Below are 19,392 nucleotides of genomic sequence, written 5' to 3' on the forward strand. Positions count from 1 at the left end.
GGACTCATTGAGTTAGTTGTTCATGTGAGAGGATCTTTTGGTGAGCCCTTTTATAATTTCCTGGAATAACAAAGAGATGACTCATATGAACTGGGACTAATTCACCCCTAAGCTGAAGCTGAACAAGCCATTGTAACTTGAGTAAGGGTTCTTAACCTTTTTGTGTGTTCTGAATGCTTTTGGCAGTTTGGTGAGACCTAGGGACTCCTCAGATTAATGTTTTTAAATATGTAAAATAAAATACTTAGGATTACAAAGAAAAACAATTAAATTGAAATACATTCATAAATTTTTTAAACTTCACATATCCCAAATTAAGAACCCCTGAATTAAAGCTAGATGTTTCAGATTTTAATCACCTCAAGCCAATCTTATGTCTCAAGTAAGTAGAAGAAGAAACCAAAGAGAAAGTCATACTATTGGCCCACCAGTGGGAGAAGAAAGTCTTGTACTATAAGGAAGATGTTCTCCCTTCTTCTTTTATGTTGGAAAGAGAGTTATAGGGTTGTTGTTGTTGTTGTTTTTTAAATCAAGTGCCCAAACTTTGCCCTAGAGCGTCATCACATGTTAGTTAAATTGCCTTACACCACTATGTCCTGCAATGCTGCTCAGTGTGCAGCAGTTCATATCAGGGAGGGATTTGAGAAGGTTGGGTGTGCACTACAGGAGGTTGTTATTTAGGCTCTTGAAGTCTTTTTGATTGCTACTTGCTGCCCTCAGAGAGAAAGCATGGCAAAGGGTACTACTGGACTCAACAGCTAGAATTTATTTAGCACTAAGATTTTCAAAGCACTATACATCTGTTTTCTCCTTTGATTCTCACAGCTCTATAAGGTACACGCTAATGTTTTCCCCATTTTGCAGTTGAGGAAACAAGTTGAGAAAGATTAAATAATTTGCCTAAGGTCACTCCAAGAATAAGTATACAAGACTGGATTTCAATTCAGTTCTTCTTGACTCCAAGCCCAGTGTCCTTATCCACTGTGCCACCCAGTTACCTCTTTAGCAATTAATTTGGGTAACCAAAAGAACTGGAACTTGGTAGGAAATGACAGAACTCTGGTAGGGGAGCAACCAGATCAAATTAGAATTTAAGAGAGAGGAGAGGAAAACTGGGAATAATCTATATGCACTCGTATTTTTTTTAAACCCTTACCTTCCGTCTTGGAGTCAACACTGTGTATTGGCTCCAAGGCAGAAGAGAACAGTAAGGGCTAGGCAATGGGGGTCAAGTGACTTACCCAGGGTCACACAGCTGGGAAGTGTCTGAGGTCAAAGTTGAACCTAGGACCTCCCATCTCTAGGCCTGGCTCTCAATCCACTGAGCTACCCAGCTGCCCCCTGAACTAGTATTTTTAAGAGAGTAGATTTCAAAAGGTTTCTAATTCTAGAGCAGGGATAGGTGGAATCTTAAAATCTATAATTCCATAGAGCAGAGATTGTTTATTTTAAATATATATAGTTTGATAATTGTTTCAAAATCACCACCTTTCTTTGTAATCCAATATATTTTATTTTATGCTTTTTAAAAACATTACTTTGAATAGAGGTTCACAGGCTTCACCAAATTGCCAAAGAGGTCCATGACATGTACAAAAAGTTAAGATCCAATACTACAGAAGAAAAAAATTCAAGAAGAGGAGAAAGTCATAAAGAATGAAATTCTAAAAGCAAAATGAGGCTATATTATGAAGAAAAAGAAAGGAGAAAATTGTCTAAAAAAACCAATGTGAATATGTGGAGGTCAGCAACCAAGGTATATTATCTAATGATATGTCAGAATGATGGGGGTGAGGTCAAAGATGAATGAATACAAAAGTGTAGCATGGTCTGGTAAGAATAGAATTTGTAGTGAAAATTTGGTGAGAATGTGTTAAGGCTGATTAAGAAGATTAAGGACAACACAATTTTTAAAAGCTATTTTGGGGAAAAAAGAGGATTAAGGAAGGAATAGGGCTGCAAATGAGGACGGGATGATAACTAAAGGCAGAACTGTTCAACAATTATTTTATGTCTTTTCTCTGGAAAGAATAGAACAAAAATAACTAATAGGGAATTGATGCCCAAGATACCAAAGGCAAATAAATAGTCCTAGAGCAATTAGTTGCACTGGAGGTTATCCCTGTTATGAACTATATCCTTGTGTACTGAAGGAACTAGAAAATCTAATTGTTAAACCATTGCCAGTAACCCTTGAAAGTATGTGGAGAATGGAAGAGATAACACAGGATTGGGAAAGGGCAATTTGAGATTTGAGATTTGAGAGCTTGGCCTAACAAAAACCAAAAAGCAAATGTGTGAAGAATGTCTATCGCCTAGGCTTTGACATGTATGTAGTTGAATGGACAAAGCATTGAGCTAGTTCATCACTGCACCCGCATATCTTGGCTAAACACTGCAAATGGATGATGAGCTGAGAAGAAATTGAACAGAAGGAGGGTGGGCAGGACTATCATTGGGAAATTGTATTGAACTTCTAATGGTTTGAAACAAAACTTCCTCTTTTAAAAAAAAAATTCTTCTAATGATGCTCTATGGCTGTGGGTCAGAGAATATTGGAGACTCCCTAGGAAAAAAAAATTAAAGTTGTGGGTTCCCCAAAGGGCACTAGAGAAAGTACATGTTGCAAGTAAGCAGGAGGTGAACATGATACAAAGTTCTATAGAATTACAATGACATGGACTTGGTAAATGCTCCTGATCTGAAACTTCTGTATTTTTTTTTTAAATCCTTACCTTCCATCTTGGAATCAATACTGGGTATTGGTTCCAAGGCAGAAGAGTGGTAAGGGCTAGGCAATGGGAATTAAGTGACTTGCCCAGGGTCACACAGCTGGGAAGAAACTTCTGTATTTTTGGCAGTGGTTTCCAAATTTCCTATACTGATCCCTCCCTTTTTAGGAAGAAAAAAAATAGTCATATACCTCCAACATTATTCACAAAATGATCTAGTAAAACAATTTTCTTGGAATGTATTTTTTTCCAACAGAATTAAGTATTTGTTATAATGTTTATAACACAATTTTTTCACATGTAATAAAATGTGACAAATGGATTGATTGGGAGGGCCTCAGGCCCTAAGATGCATGTAAGCAAAGGCTTACCTGAGTCCAAGACTGGACATTACCCCCTTCTTCAGTTGATTTCTTGCTGTAACAGAATTAGAGTTAAGTTTTTCTAATGTAACTAATAGAATATCCTGGTGATTAATCCCAAAGGTATAACAATAAAGATGAACTTGCGGCTCCTTGAAGTATTAACCAGTGTTCAAATTCAGCCTCAGACATCACTAGGCAAGTCAATTGATCTCTGTCTCACTTTTCTCATCTGTAAAATGGGGATAATAACTGCACCTACTTTTTGTGAGCATCAATTGAGATACTATTTGCAAAGTGTTTAGCCCAGAGCCTGACACATAGTAGGCACTATATAAAGTTAGCCATCACCATCATTGTCATTGTTATCATCACTATTATTATTATTATTATTATTATTATTATTATTATTATTATTGACACCTCCTCTCACATGCCAAAATGAGGCATTAGGGGAAGAGTTTATTGGTGGTTTATTTTACTTCATATTAAGAGATGATTAATATAAATAATGATGGCATATAATGGTTAATAGATAATAGGTTAATGTATTTAATGGATTGTCTGACAACTACATGGCCTCTAAGGTCTGACCTTCCTGATTGAAATGAAATGAATGATTCCATCCATGAACTCTAAGTTATAATAGATTTATTAATTGTTCTTCCTCATGGTAGACATTTACCCCCTTTTCAGACTTTGACCATGATGTACTTAACAAAGAATACTACATATTTGTTACAAAGATTTTTTCTTTTATCCTAATGGGAGAGAAATTAATTTTTGTTAATTAAAAAGAATGCAACAATATGGAAGTATCCCAAGTGACTTTATCCCAATATAAATGGGTGCCATTCTATGCATAGAGTGAGATATTTTTCAAATTTATTATTTTTTCAAAAAGTTGAACTTATTTTATGATAGTGGCTTCTAAGTATCTTCAGGAAACATGGCAGCTAAATGGCTCAATGGATAGAGCACTGGGCCTTGAGTCAGGAAGACCTAAGTTCAAATTTGGCCTTAGATACTCACTAGCTGCGTGACTCTGGGCAAGTCTTCTATTTTCCTTAATCCATTTGAGATAGAAATGTCAAACAATTCCAGTATCTTTGCCAAGAAAATCCCATAGACAGTATGGTCCATGAGGTCACAAAGAGTCAGATATGACTGAACAACAACAAATCTACAAGATACAAGGTTCTCTGTTTTCCACATACTACTCTCAGAAATATCCAAATACTAGTAATTACATGTAGTCCAAAGAACACTGAATTTAGAGCCCAAATACCTAGATTTGAATCTGGAATTTGATATTTATTATTTGTGTGACTTTGGGCAAGCCACTAAAATTTTTTGGGTCTCACATCTTCCATCTGTAAAATGAAATGGTTGGAAATGAATTTTAATTATAAGTTCTATGGTTCTTAGCCCTTTCCATTAGAATGGTGACTATTACAAATAATGACGGGGATCATACAAGAAGAAGGAAATAAGCATTTATTAAGTGCCAGAGACTGTGCTAAGCACTTTACAATTACCTCATTTAATTTTCACCACAACCTTAGGAGGGTTATTATCTCCATTTTATGATTGAGGAAACTGAGACAAGCATGAAATGACTTGTCTAGGGTCACACAATTAGGAAGTATCGAAGGCTGGATTTGAACTAAAGTTTTCCTGACTCCAGGCCTAGAACTACCACCTACCCACCATAGATATCATATAATCATAGATTCATAACTAGAAGGGACTTAGAGATCATTGAATTTGAATTCAACCTTCTCATTTTATGGCCTGAGAAAATAGGTTCAAAAACATTAAATGATTTGTCCAATTAGGCTTGAGAACTTTAGGAATTTATACTCCATTCTTCCTTCCCCCTAAAAGTGCCCAAATTAAAAAAACAAAACAGGTTGTTTAACTAAGTAGCCATCAATAAAACCAGGATTGCTCTTTGGAGTTATAGGGCTCCTGAACTGAGATTTTCTATAGCAATGACAATCAGCATAGATTCAGCATAGATTTAGGATCCCAGTAACAGATTTAGAGGACCTTACATTTTACAGATGAAAAACTGGCAGAGATAAAGCAATTTGGAGAAGATTATACAGGTAGTAGGTTAGGACTGAGTCTGTAAAAGTCAAGTAATCTTCTCCCCTTACTTTACTGATGAGGAAATTGAGTCCTATGGAATCGAAGTAATTTACTCAAGATCACACAGATATTCAGCCTAGAGCTGGAATTTGGATCCTGGTGTTCCTTTTGCATATAGGCAACTTGATTGGGAAAAGTACTGACTCTGAAGTAAGAAGGTATGGGTTTGAATCCTTTTCTGACTCTGCAGATAAGAGCAAGTCATCTAACTCCTGAGACTCAGTTTCCTCATTTGTAAAATGAAGATAATAATTATGTTATCTATCTCATAAGTTTGTTCTAAGGAAACCTGCAAGCATTAAAGTACTCCATAAATTTAAGTTGTTTCATGTGCTTATTTTGTATTATAATACTCTATGCATATCAAGCATGTTTTCTAGATTAGATTATAAAAGTCCATGAAAGCTGGGATCATGTTTTGCTTGAACTTTGGATCTCTCATTATCTAGCATAGAATTTTACAGATACTATGGTATGTAGGAAATGTTGCAATGACTCAACCCATCAAGTCAATGAGGATTAATATTTCTAGTCTGTCCCCATCAATTAAAAGATGAGGTTGGATGAGTGAATATGCAATATTACAGTCAATAAGTTAATTCAAAATAATACCTTGGTTCCTGTCTTAAATTCATTCCATTCCCTGGAATTATTTCTATAATGAAAAATAATCTATCCTTGAGTCAAATGTCCATGTTTTATATCGATAAAGGGCTCCTTTCCCTTGTGACTGCCTTATAATAGAGAGGAAGACTGGTTCTCTTTGCTTTTCATTTTGGAAAGAAAATTACTTTCTATTATAGTTCACAGCTATTAAATAAAATAAATTGAAGTGTGAAAACACTAAGGCTAGCAAAAGTAAGTAAATATGGGGAGGCTTCTTATATTGGACTGAGGATCAGAACTGGAGAACACAGAACAAGAATCCTGTTGTTTAATGTGTAAAGCAAACATTATTTCATGAATGGATTTGAAGTCATACCTAATTATTGTTTTTTGAGCACTTAATGATTCACAAAGCTCTTTCCTTATAACATAAGCTATGAAATACTGAATTTAAGGATTGTATCCATATTTTACAGATGAAGAGAAACTGAAGCTGTGAGACATTATTAAATGGCTTGTCCTGGTTCACGTAGTCTATTTAATATAAGAACCTGACGAGCCCATGATTTTTTGGATTGAAGTCATGTTCTCGGGGATATAAATGTCTTTGACTAAATTCTTGATCTGTCACCCATACATTGAAGCCCTTCTTATCACTGGGAGGCCAAGGTGTAGGAATTGTTGAAGTTTCAGCCCAACCCTTCTATTTACACACTCTCTGACCTCAGCCTGTATGCCATGCCCCAGTTCCCTTCTTTATAAAATGGAGATTGTGAATCATGAGGGTGTTACTAGCTAGATGACTGATTTCTAGAGATTATCAGTAATAACCTATAGATGCTATTGATGTTTCTGTTTCATTCCACATATTACTTCAATACTTTATATAGAGAGCAATCTGGACTAGAGCATCTCATGCCTATGAGTTGACCCATGATAATAATCATTCCCACCCCACTATATATATATATATATATATATATATATATATATATATATATATATATATATATATATATATATATAGGCATTGGTTTGATCCAGTGAGTATAGTAACTAGCTCAGTTAGCTGGGAGCAGTGGCATTAACTCACTACAGAACTTTTGTAGCTAGAAATGACCTTAGAGCACTGACTTTCAGGTTGAAAGAGGTCTCAAAAAATATAGAACGCAGAATGTGGGAGCTAGATAGGAAAAACTGAGGTCCCAAGAGGGAAATGACTTGCCCAAGTTAATATAAGAGCTGGAGTTATAAAGCTGTACTTCTGATTCTTCTCTCCATCCAACCAAATATCTTCTCATATTAAAGTTCTTTACCAAAAAGAAAAAAAAATACAAGCAAAACAACTGGTAGATATTATCAATATAACACAGGAAATGCAGTTTGAAAGACATTTTGATTTGGTAGGGAAAAGAGAAATAGTGTTTCATCCCTTCCAGTGACATTCTACCAAAACACATTGCTAGAATAAAGTAAAAAAGACAGAGATGCAAACACACAAATGGATTTAGATATTGTAAGACGGTCTGACGTCCTGCACTTCCCCCCCTCCCTCATCCCCGCCCCCTTCACGGTAACCTTAACCCAGCCCCAGTTTTCAGCTAGGGGGCCAAGGCTCAGGGGGAACCTCTCAGAACTGGACTCCGCCTCCACGTTAATTTTGCCTCTCCTTCCCCTCTTCAGTTTCTAAACCCCCTTGGCTCCGCCCCTCTCTGTCTCAATTCCCGGCCAATTTCCCGGGGCGTGGGCGGCTTCTCTCCGGTGGGCTGCAGCCTATCTGGAATGCGAGGAGTGGAGCAAGAGCTCAGAATGCTTAAGAGTGACCCCGGATCTGGGGGCAGCGCACCCCTCCCCGGAGGAGGAGAGCCGCCAGGTCGTCGGCAAATATTAACCAGGTGTGTCGGTCTCTCCCGATCGCCGCCGACACTTGGTTTAAACCTGCTGTGCGTCACCCGGAGCAGAGCCTCAGCAACTCAGAGACATCACAATATAGACGGCGGGGACCTCAGATTTCATCATCTCCAGTAGCGAAAGAAAGAAAATACAAACAAACAAAAAACACGAAAAAAAAAAAAAAGAAAACAGGGGAAGGAACACACACAAACAACTGCTCCATTCCGGGCTCGGATTGTTTCGCCTCCTTCCCTCCTCCCTCTTCCCTCCTCCCTTCCCCTTCCCCATTCCCCATCCCCACTTCCCCCTTCCTTACCTTCCCTCACCCCCTACCCCCTTCCCTGCGCTGGCATTGAGCTCCCACGGGAATGAGTGTGTGTATGTATGAGTGAGACTGCAAGCGTGAGCGTGGGTGGGAGAGGCGCAGGGGTAGCCGACTGCCCTTCTATTGGACTCGAGGAGGTAGACCTGGTAGCCAGGCGGGGCCGCTTCTTTTAACAGGCCTCCTTCCATCTCCCCGTGTCCCACTTTTCCAGCTGTAGTGGAAGACCTGGCTGTGGTGCTCTCCAGCTGTGCTCCAGCGGGGGCTGCTGCTGAGCTCCTTTTTGGCCCCTCCTCCTAATCCTCCTCTCCTTAGTCTTCCCCACCCCCCCAGCTGTTCTCTGCCACTACTGCTGTTGCTACAGCTGATTTGCTCCTCCGTTCCTGGCTTCGGCTTTCCCTCTCCCCCCTCATTCCCCCACCCTACCCCCCTTCATGGCCGGGCACGAGTGGGACTGGTTTCAACGGGAAGAGCTCATCGGGCAGATTAGCGACATCCGAGTTCAAAACCTTCAAGGTAAAATAAATAAATAAGTCGTTCTTTCGTTAGGAATGGGTACAATTGATGGCTCTTTAAAGGGTTCGAGAACTCTGATTCAACTCTACCCATTTCCTGTTCCCTTTGCTGTTCGGGTCAGGGTTTTGGAGACCATAAATTCCCAATCTCTCAGCCCCATACTCATGCCCTTGCCTGATTTGGGGAAGGCAGTTTATGATGGTTTGGGGACAGCTCAGGGATTCCCAGGAACTTGGGATCAGTTGCAGGTGTGAGAAGTGAGGGCAAAGGTGTGCACTGAATTCACTCTCTGGGAACTTAAGGTGTAAAGATTTGCACGTAAGCAGAAAATAAAAGCAGGTGTCTTCCTGTCACAAAGTTTGGAGTTTGGAAAAGTTGCATTTATTTACTTAGGAAGGTCGTAGGGAGAAACATGGATTCCTTAGACAAGTGTTCTGACTACTGCCTGAGGTTCTACCGCTGGTTTCAGGTTCTTCACAAGATTCTTGAATCCACCAGACTTTTTTTTTTAAGAGTATGTATATAAACATGAATATAAAGATATGAGCGGGATACTTTTTTTTCCTTATTGAGAATGAATGAAAAACCAAATAAACATGTGTGAGGGAGCAGGCAAGTTGCAGAAATTGTTACTGTGGTGTCAGGCAGAGGCATTTCCTCTTCCCCCAAGACCACATTCCTAAAGGAATAATACCTTGTGGTCTTCTTTATTGGCGATCCTGCTGTGAGGGAGTAGCCAGAGCTCTCCTTCCATCAGGGTTCTGGATTAAGAGAGAGGCATCCTTCCTGCTTTTGATCTTAGAATAATCAAACAGGTTGTAAAGAATAATTAAAAAAAAAACTTTCAAGAGAATTCCAAGTCAGTCTGATTAATTTTTGTTTAAAAATTTCAGTTTTGCCATTGGTAAAATTAAAAAAAAAAAACCAATTCCACTTAACCTCCTAGGTAAATGACTATGACAGCTTGGAAGGTCTTTTAGAATCATAGAATTATTGGGGGGGACTATTATAATCATAATTATAATCATAAACTATACACTATTAGGCCTGGAAGGGTCCTTAGTATGCAGAATGCTAGAATGTAGAGTATAGAATGTTCTTGGAGTTAGAAGAGATTTTAGAGTGTAATCCTCTCATTTTACTGAGGAGGAAAAAGAACCAAAAAGAGGAAGTGACTTTTACAAGGTCATATGAGAAGGGACTAGGGAAGTGTGGGAAGGCTTGGCCACAGGTGAAATTGTTTAAGACCCTCTTTTCTTCAAGACTCAGTAGTCTTGGAAATTAGTCATTGCCAGAGAAACCTCAGTTTCCTAATGTGACAGGAGGTTCACCCAGGTACCAAATAATAAAGGCCAGAGAAATGCTGCTCTCCTGAGCAGGTGATTCGACTTTATGGCCAGAGGGCAGGCTTGTTTGTTTGCTGGAGAGGACGGGCACAGTAAAGTTTAAACATTACACTCTGTTAGAATGTTTCCTCAGAAGTTTTGTTTATTCATTCCCCTGGTAGATTGAGCAAGGACTGTGTTCTCTGAGGTAATTTGTAAGGGGAGGGGGGGAGGGGAGATGTATAGCTTTCCTCTTGCAAGGATGAAAACTGTGTTTGCTATCCTATCCCATTCTTCTCTATCATGGTAGACTTAAAAGGAAGATAGGTCCTAGGAGCTGGAAGGAACTTTAGAGATAATCTAGTCCAACCCACTCATTTTATAGATGTGGAAGAATTAGCCTAGGGTTATTTCCCCCTAACACAGCAGAGCCAAGATTTGAAAGCAGGGTCATATAACTTCAAATCAAGAGTTTTTTCCCACTCTATTGTCAGGCTGCAGATACTAAAGGAATACTCAGAAGCATCTTTTTCCTCAACCTGGGAAGAACACTGGATTTGGAATCTCAAGAAAGAACTGGATTTTAATCCTGTTTACTATCTGTGTAACTTTGAGCAATTCAGGCAAATAAGACTTGTAAAGCACTTCAAAACAGTATATAAATGCTAGCTGTTAATGTCCCTAGGCTGCAGTTTCTTCATCTGTAAAAATAAGATAATTGAACTAAGTGATATTTAAGTCTCTTCTAGTTCTAGATCCACAATCTGTCTGCTAAGGCACTTCTCTGATGTTGTTTGGGAGATATCAGTTAGAACTGGTGATGACCTTAAAATGTTGAAAATGTAGGGGGCAGCTAGGTGGCTTAGAGAGCCATGCTTAGAGATGGGATTGTCTTGGGTTCAAATGTGACCACAGACACTTCCTAGCTTTGTGACTCTAAGTCACTTAAGCCCCGTTGCCTAGCCCTTACCACTCTTACACAATATTGATTCTAAGACTTAGGATAAGGGTTTATTAAAAAAAACAAAAGCAAAACAAAACTATTAAAGCTGAAACCAGCATCCAAGTGTAGCATCCAGGCTTTTTTTCCCACTTAGTGATTAGTGATGGACTTTCTCTCCCAGTGTTTTAGATATTTCAAATATAAATCAGGATATTTAGATTGTGTTATCAGCGGATGAATATCTATTTGTGTTTCTTAAGTCTGTGCTAGGCACATAGCAGTTGCTTAGTAAGTACTAATTGATTACTTACATTCTTTGGTGTAATGACTTGGGCATTTTATGAATGCATCCCTTCTGTATTCTCTCATCTTTGACTGGCATGGGATACCCATGTCTTTTCTGCTCAGAATTATTGTGAAAGGCTTAGGTAACTTGCAGTATAATTTTGGGTAAATGATTTTGCCAGTTTGGAGCTCAGTTTCTTCCTCAGTAAAATGAGGATGCAAAAAGCCCCTTCTAATTCTCAGTCTTATACATCTGAGAGCAAAAAAGCCTGTCCTGTTCCTGGCTCTCTGGCCTCCTCCTCTTTCAATCATTTACTAAACATGAGCCTAATCCATATGTCTTGCCTCAATGGAGGCACTGTTTGCCAAGTCCAGTAGTTCTCCAGTGCTCTGCTGGGATTTAACAACATATGACAAAACTGGTTTGTTTCCCAACCCATGACAAGTTTGACAGGTCACCTGTCAAAGGCACCAGTTCTTGGATTATATTATAGCTCCTAAACAGTCAGTGTGGGTGGGAGTTAAGGAAATAGGAATTCCAATTCAAATAATTCTTGTCTGAAAGCACTCAGCTTGCCATATTTCCTAGGTAGTATCATTTAACCTGATGACACAAGGCTCTCTTAACCCATTTAGGATTTTTAAAAAATTTGTGATGATACACAATGATAAGTATGTTTGCTCTTGTGCTATGAAACAGCCCATGTTGATAGGAGCAGGCCTGAATTTTGTCCCTGTGTGGTTTCTGCATCTGGCTAGGATTTGTGTGGCCCATTTCAGAGGACTTTGCATGTCTATAGGGTCAGAAAGTCAAAGGGAAGTCACTTTGTAATTTATGACCTTGAGTGAAATGAACTTGATCTAGGCTTTGCTTGTTGTTATCCTCAGAAATATTAGGTCTTCAGTGCACCCTGGCAAAGAACATCAGAAAGAGATTATAATGTACAGATCCATTTTGGAGAGAGAGGAGGGAGGGAGAGAGAAGGAGTGACAGTGAGTGTATAGCAGGGAGTGGAGTCAAAGATTGATAGGAAATAAAAGGAGAAGGGATAACCTAACTCTCAGCATTTCCCAAATGGAAGGATAATGAAAGTCATTTGGATGTTGACTCTTGCAGCTTATACATACCTGGCATTTAGGTGGCATTGTCTGAGGAACACACCCATCCCTTTGGCAGATAATGTCCTTGTCAGTTTGTTCTTTTTATTTTCTTTTTAAAAAAAATAATACTATTCAAGGAAGCTAAGGGGACCAATATTGCTGACCTTTTGATAAAATGACTATATAATATTACAGATGTCAGCAGGCCTCTAACTTCCTCAGAACCATGAAGAATTAAACAGTTAACTGTCTGTTAGTTTGACTATGTTCATTTAACTCTTGGCTGTATTGTTTTAGAAGTAGATAGAACACTAGGTCTAGAGTCAGAAAGATCTGAATTCTAATCCAGCTGAAGATACTTGCTAGGCACTTAACCTCTGCCTCACTTTCCTCAATTATAAAATGAGAATTAACAATGACACCTACCTCCCAATGTGGTTATTAGGATCAAAGAAGATAATATTTGAACAGTACTTACTACAGTACCTAGCACATAGTAAGTGCATAATAAATGTTCCCTCCCTTCCTCCTCCCCTTCTCTTTCCTTCCCCTTCTTTCCCCCTTCTCTTCTTCTATTCCTTCCCTTTCCCCCTCCTTCCCCTCTTTTCATTCCTTTCCTTCCCCCTGTTTTTATTCCTTCCCTTCTCTCTTCCCTTTTCCCCCTCCCATCCTTTCATTCCTTTCCTACCCCCTTCCTTTCTCCTTCCCTTCCCCTTTCCCCAATCCCTTTTTCTCCTCTCTCTCTTTACCCCCTTCGCTTTTCCTGACTCCTTTCCTTCACCCCTTCTTTTTCCCTCCCCTCTCCCTTCTTTCAGTGCCATTATTTTTCTTTTCTCCTGCCATATTAGCATGACCTCTTCAATTCTCTCTCCTTCCCCCCCAAACCCACCTCTCACTTGTAATTAATCTGCATCATGAGGTAAAACAAACATATACATTAGCCATATCTGAAAACCTGTGCCTTTTTCTTCAACTCTAGTCTATCACCCCTCCATCAAGAGATGGGAAACGTGTTTCTTTTCTCTTCTCTTGGGCACTGCAGTTATTGGGCACTGCACTGAGCAGACTTGGGTGTTTCTGTTTTTTTCCTTGTATAAATTGTTCTGATTCTGTTCACTTCTCTCTGTATCATGCAGGTTTTGGCCTTCAATTCTGGCTGCTGAAATTGAGCCTTATAAAGTCATTCTGATGAGAGAATCTTGGGAAATTCATAGAGGTCTTTATGAATGTGCTTTTCTAGGGTTGGGGGAAGGGAAGCAGCAGAAAATAAATAAAGTCATTGTCTTCTTAGTGATCGCATTATTAAAAAATTGAAGTGTTGGTTCTCATGGAAACAGCATGATTTACTCAGTGTAAATGTTTCCACACACAGTTAGCCTGTATGAAATGGAGAAAAATCCAAGGATATGACTTAAAAAATTCCTTGGAGTATTTTCTTTACCCCATGGGCTTATTTCATCCTTTTTTTTCCTGTTAGAGAAAAGATAAAAAGTAGAAAACAGCTAATTTGCTGATGCATACCCCTGGAAAAAAATAATTCGAGAAGTAGGGCCAGTCACTCTATCAACAAATACTTGAGTCTATAGACTCCCTCTTTACTCATAGATTTTACAGTCTAGAAGTCTAGTAAAGCCACTAGTACAGATCACTACACTATATTATATAATCAGCCCAAAAGGTCATTCCAAAAAAAAAGCAAAAAAAAAAAACAACCTAGGTTGCACAATGGATAGAGTACTGGGGCTGGAGAGAAAAACCTGAATTAAATCCACCCTTGACACTTTTTAGCTATATGACCAGGGCAAATCACTTACTTAGTATGTTTGTCTCAGTTTCCTCAACTATAATGTGAATAATAACATCTGCCATCTCTCAGGTTTGTGAGGATCAGATGAGAGATTTGTAAGAGCTTAGTACAATGTCTGGCACATAGTAGGCCTTATATATAACTGCTTATGTGTTGTGTGTGGGGAAAAGGTCATTGCTTCTGGAATCAAGAAAGGCTTTCCAAAGGCCATGTTTTAAGGTTTGGAAAATACCTTGCCCTTAACAGTTATTTGTTACAAATATGGTTACTAGTTTTATCTTGAATACGCAGATGAGGAATAAAGTCTAGAAAGAGGAAATGAGTTGGTCAATGCTAGAATATTGAACAGAACACTAGGTATTTAGGCCAACCCCTTCATCATATTGTCAAATGAGATGATATTTGTAGAACACTTAGCACAGTGCCCAGCACATAATAGGTAGCATATAAATATTCCTTCCCTCCTATTCTTCTTCTTCCTTCTCTCCTGCTCTCCCTCCTCTTCTTCCTTTCCTTGCCCTCCCCCTTTCTCCTTTCTTACTCTTTCCCCTTATACCTCCCCTTCTCCCCCTTTTAATTTTAAATTAAAAAACCCAGAGATCTTTACTTAAGGGGACTATTACTTTCTTTCTGATGATTGAGGACTAAAATGATTTTGCTTTGGGAGGCAGTCTGAAGCCCCTTGATAGGTTAAATACAATTGAGGACTTCAGATATTTTCAAGAGCCCTTCCATGGGCTTAGGGCTAATCAAGAGGAAAGTGGTCTCAGGAAGTGATCACCAGGGCAGGAAGTACCTCTTAAGGGTCTGATGATATGACAAACCATTCTGTTCTACTCCCCTGTTTGTTTTTTCTTTTAAAAATCTTCCTACATGTAATGGGGGGATTTTAAAACAAAAATCTTAAATTTCTTCTTCTGAACAGAAAAAAACTGTAATAAAATCACCCCTTTACTATGGACAGCTTGAGGAGTATATTTGTTTTTCATATATTTCAAAATTAACATCACAATTGGAGAACTAAGAGGGGCTTTGGTGTCCATTTAACCCAACCCATACACAATAAGGTATGCTCAATATCATCAACCCAGTAAATGATCATTCAGCCTATGGTTGGAGATCCTGGAAGAGAGAGAACCAGCCACCTCTTAAGGCAGGCCATATGTAGTGTCACATAAGTACTGCTTGTCCACAGCCTGGAAAAGAGTCAAGAGTCAATGATATAGTCTGACTGAGGCTAGAGAACAGCAAAAATATCACCTCCCTATTCCTAGAAGCTATACCTCTTTGATGCCCCCCTAAGGTTCAGTTAGCTTTTTTTTTGGCTTCCTATCACACTGTGGCTCTTGTTAATTAGCTAATAATTCAATAAAACTACCCAGCTCTTTCATAATGACAGCTTTTCCTATCTTTGCCTCCTCCATTTGTTTTTGGACTTAGAGGTAATATCTGTCCCTACTGAAATTCATCCTTATCAGATTCAACCCAATTCTCTAACCTATTAAGATCCTTTGGTATCTTGGCTATTATCCAATGCCTTGGTTATTCCTCTAAGCGTTGTACCATCTGCAGATCTGATGAGCATACCATCTATGCCTTTATCTAAATATTGATAAAGGTGTCAAACAGTACAGGGTCAAATGCAGGACCGTAGGATTAGAGGTAGGACTGATGCTAGAACTGCTTTAGTTCAGGTTCATTGTTGGGATAAAATGAGGTACACACAGGTTATTGAACAGCTAATAAAAAGTTGTGAAGATATTCAGTAGGGATGCAGTAGCCAACAGACAAGGCAACAAACCTTTATTAAGTCGATATACTGTGTGCTAGACATTGCTAAATGTGGGGAATTCAAATACAAGAAAATACAAAGAAAAAGAGTCTTGCCTTGAAGGAGCTTATATTCTAATGGGGGAATATAACACAAAAGGGAGTTGAAAAGTGGAAGGGATGGAGGATGGGTGTCAACCAGAAAATCAGAAGGGCCCCTTGCCAAAATAGGCTGTCTGAGGAATTCACTATTGAGAAAATTGGAGGAATGTTCTAGGTGAAAAGGCCCCAGGCATTGAGTAAAGTTTCAGGGCAAGATGGCAGCTGGGGCATTGAAAACTAAGTTGGGAGGAAAATGAAAAGAGCCAGCCTGGGCTCTTTCCCAAAATGGAAATTCTTGTGGAACTTACCCATTGGAGAATAGAGGGATGTTCCAGGGTGAGAAAGCCCTTAGCACTTCGCTTCAGTAAACACGTCCAGTCATAAGAACATGAATCTAGTGACTCACATAGTCTTAAGAAATCTCAAGCTTGAAGGTCATTTACTCCATATAGGTGGACCTATTTATGGCCTTAAGTGACCAGGAAGCCATATTATAGTAGCAGAGGCTATTGGGAAACTTCACCAGGGCTGGCACAGCTTGAACCATGCCCCATCTCCAGGCTAATAATAAATCCTGATTTTGTCATCTTTTGAGAAAATCTAGTTTAATTCGTGTTGTGGGTTTGGAAAGAAGAGACCTTGATAGATACTGGTCCTATCTACACAAGGGTAACTTCACTGTGACTTCCTGCTCTTTGATTCTGACTGGCCAATCCATTCTGAGTAAATGTTATTGTATTTGCCTTCTAATCTAGATCTCTCCTATTTTCTTCACAAGAAAAGTGGCCAGTGGTTTCTCAAATCTTTACTGAAATCTAAATAAACTATACCTCTGACATCCTTCTCATCTAATAGTCTAGTAATCCCGTCAGCAAAGGAAACAAGGTTAGTCTGTCATGACCTGTTGGAGCCAAACTGGCTCTTTGTAATTATTCTTTTTTTAGGTGTTTAGCAGTCATCTTTTTAATGATCTGTGCTAGAATTATCCCAGGTATTAGAGTCAATCTCACAGCCTATAATTTACAGACTCTTTGCTTCCCTTTTACTTTATTTTATAAATTAGGATATTTGCCTTTTTCCAATCTTGTGGCAGCTCTATCCCTTTCCACTCTTTCAAATATTATTAATGGTGGCTAAGCAGTCATATCCATTACTTCTTTCAGATGTGAAGATATATTTTTTATGGCCTAAGTGACTTGATTTTATAAATAGCAGTGAGATATTCTTTTACTATCTCCTTCTCTTGGGTACCAGCTCATTTTTTTTTCTGGTGTAAAGGTAATTTTTTTTTTTGCAGAGAACAGAAAAAAATGAGTTGAGCAACTCCAACTTTTCTCTGTTATTAGTTATCATTGTCCCATCTACCCTAACCAAAGATCTTATCCATTTCATCCTCCACTGTCTCTCAGTACTGCTGGAAAAAAACCCTTTTTGTTGTCCTTAGCTCCCTAACTCATTCTGAGTTTTAGCATTGTGAGCACTTTTTTTTTTTAACAGTTCTATCCAGAACCTTAAAATCAGATTCTGTTATTGATTGTATTGTAGTCTTCCATGCACATTGACCTAATCATGAGCACTTAATCTCACTATTATTTAGATTTGTCTTTATTTTTGTAAAGTATTTCATTGCTTTATTAATATAATTTCTGTGTATGTCTTGGCAGATAAATTCTCACATGATATTCTTTTTGGAGCTTCTTTGAATAGAATTAATTTCTTTATATCTTCCTCCTGGGCTTTATTTGTAGCATATAAAAAAGCATATTATAATTAGAAATATTTTATAACTTGCTACTTTACTGAAATCATTCATTGTTCACATAATTTTAGCTAATTTCTTCAGTTTTCAAAGCACACCATTAAGCCATTTACAGAAAGTGATAGTTTTGTTTCTTCTTTGCCTATGTTTATCCCCTCATTTTCTTTTTATTCTATTTCTATTACTAGAATTTCTAGAAGTATCTCAAATAAAAGTGGTAACAATAAATATTCTTGCTTTATTCCTGAACTTAATGAAAATACCTAGAGTGTTTCTCCATTGCAAATCATGTTAGCTCTTGGTTTTAGATAGATATTTTTTTTTTATCATATTGAGTGGTTCATTTATTCCTATTTAATTTATTTGGTTCACTTATTTCTATGCTTTTTTCATGAAAGTGTGTTATATTTTGTTAAAAGTTTTTTGAATCTATTAATCATGTTATTTTGTTGTTTTTATTAATATGGCATATTTATGCTTTTTCCAATATTTAACCCATCTTCCATCTTCTTGATATATAAATCCAGTCTGGTATATAACACTCTTAATATGTTGCTGTAATACTACTAGTATATTATTCATTAGAGATGGTGGTCCATCCTTTTCTTTATCTGCCCTGACCCTTCCCGGTCTAATGATAAGGTTCATGCTGTCTTATAGTAGCAATCTGGTAGATCTTTCTTTTTCTATTTTTTTAAAACATTGTTATTGGTGTATCGGAGAGAAAGTACTGGACACTGAGGACCCTGCCCTTAGGGCCTTTTCTTGTGGGCTATCTAAAATATGTGTGATATTCCCTATTTGGTTCAAATCTAAAGAAGCCTCCTTCTGATCCAGAGACACTGTGTGGTCTGTACTGTGGTAATGAGTAAATTTCCAATTAATTGACTGATGAGCCAGAATCCAAAGCGTATAGAAAAGGTTTGTTTGGGCAATCTCTAGCTCTGTTCCTTGATGAGTTTTGCATAGGAAAGACTGTTAGCTGTGGCGTGTAGAAGGAAGATTCATAGTATTTATCTTCCACTTGACTGCCAGGTACCTGTGAATGCCTGGCATCCCTGTTTCTTTTATTTTGTTTGAGTATATTCTTTCCTCCTCATAGGTGAATGAGGATCCAAGTCAGGAATTGGCTGGGTTCCACCCTTGTAAGTTTCAAAGCATTGGGAGAAGCATCAGAGATCTCCAGAACCAAGTGGTGTCAAACCCGAATAGAAACAGGAGCCTCTTGAGGGTACATATAAAGATCCATCAGGCCATATATTAGGGAAACTACGTGTTAACATTATAGATAGTAAATTTACTCAATTTTAATTTAATTTAAATATTTATTCAATATTTATAATTGAATACATTTAATTGAATTTCCATTTATTAGCCACAGCAGCTAATTCTGGGGAGAAACACTCACAGTAGCCAAGAGACCTTCCTGACCCAAGTTGGCCAGTAGTGAATTGTCCTGGAACGGTCTCAGATCAGAGCAAGGAAGCAGCTTTCCTAGAAGTGAATTTGGTGAAGATTCTGTGAAAGGGAAGAAGGGATCATTAATCCAGAAGTCTTGAGATAGCCTTAAACTCCATTTGTTCTTTGCATATCTGCATGGCTGCCTCATTACCTGTATTCCAAGTGTCTGTCCACTTTTTCCAGGGACCAAATTTGGGCAGAAAGGAGAGTGTGTCCCTTGTTTAGAAGAGATGCTTTGCAACCTCTGTCGTTAT

General features: G+C 38.3%; 1 protein-coding gene across 6 annotated transcripts in view; it reads left to right on the forward strand.

Annotated features, from left to right (window-relative positions):
- Positions 1-7,573: 7,573 nt before the first annotated feature.
- CLMN (calmin) overlaps positions 7,574-19,392 on the forward strand; it is a 171,471-nt gene continuing 159,652 nt past the window's right edge. For 4 of the 6 annotated variants that reach the window (XM_001375611.4, XM_056811314.1, XM_056811315.1 and 1 more), the window contains exon 1: positions 7,574-8,585. In XM_001375611.4, coding sequence (XP_001375648.1) covers positions 8,504-8,585 — 82 coding nt within the window. In that variant the 5' untranslated portion in view covers positions 7,574-8,503. The remainder of the gene's footprint in view (positions 8,586-19,392) is intronic. The other 2 variants (XM_056811312.1, XM_056811313.1) reach the window with 2 other exon arrangements.

Source organism: Monodelphis domestica, chromosome 1 (assembly GCF_027887165.1).
Source record: "Monodelphis domestica isolate mMonDom1 chromosome 1, mMonDom1.pri, whole genome shotgun sequence".
NCBI classification, from domain to species: Eukaryota; Metazoa; Chordata; class Mammalia; order Didelphimorphia; family Didelphidae; genus Monodelphis; species Monodelphis domestica.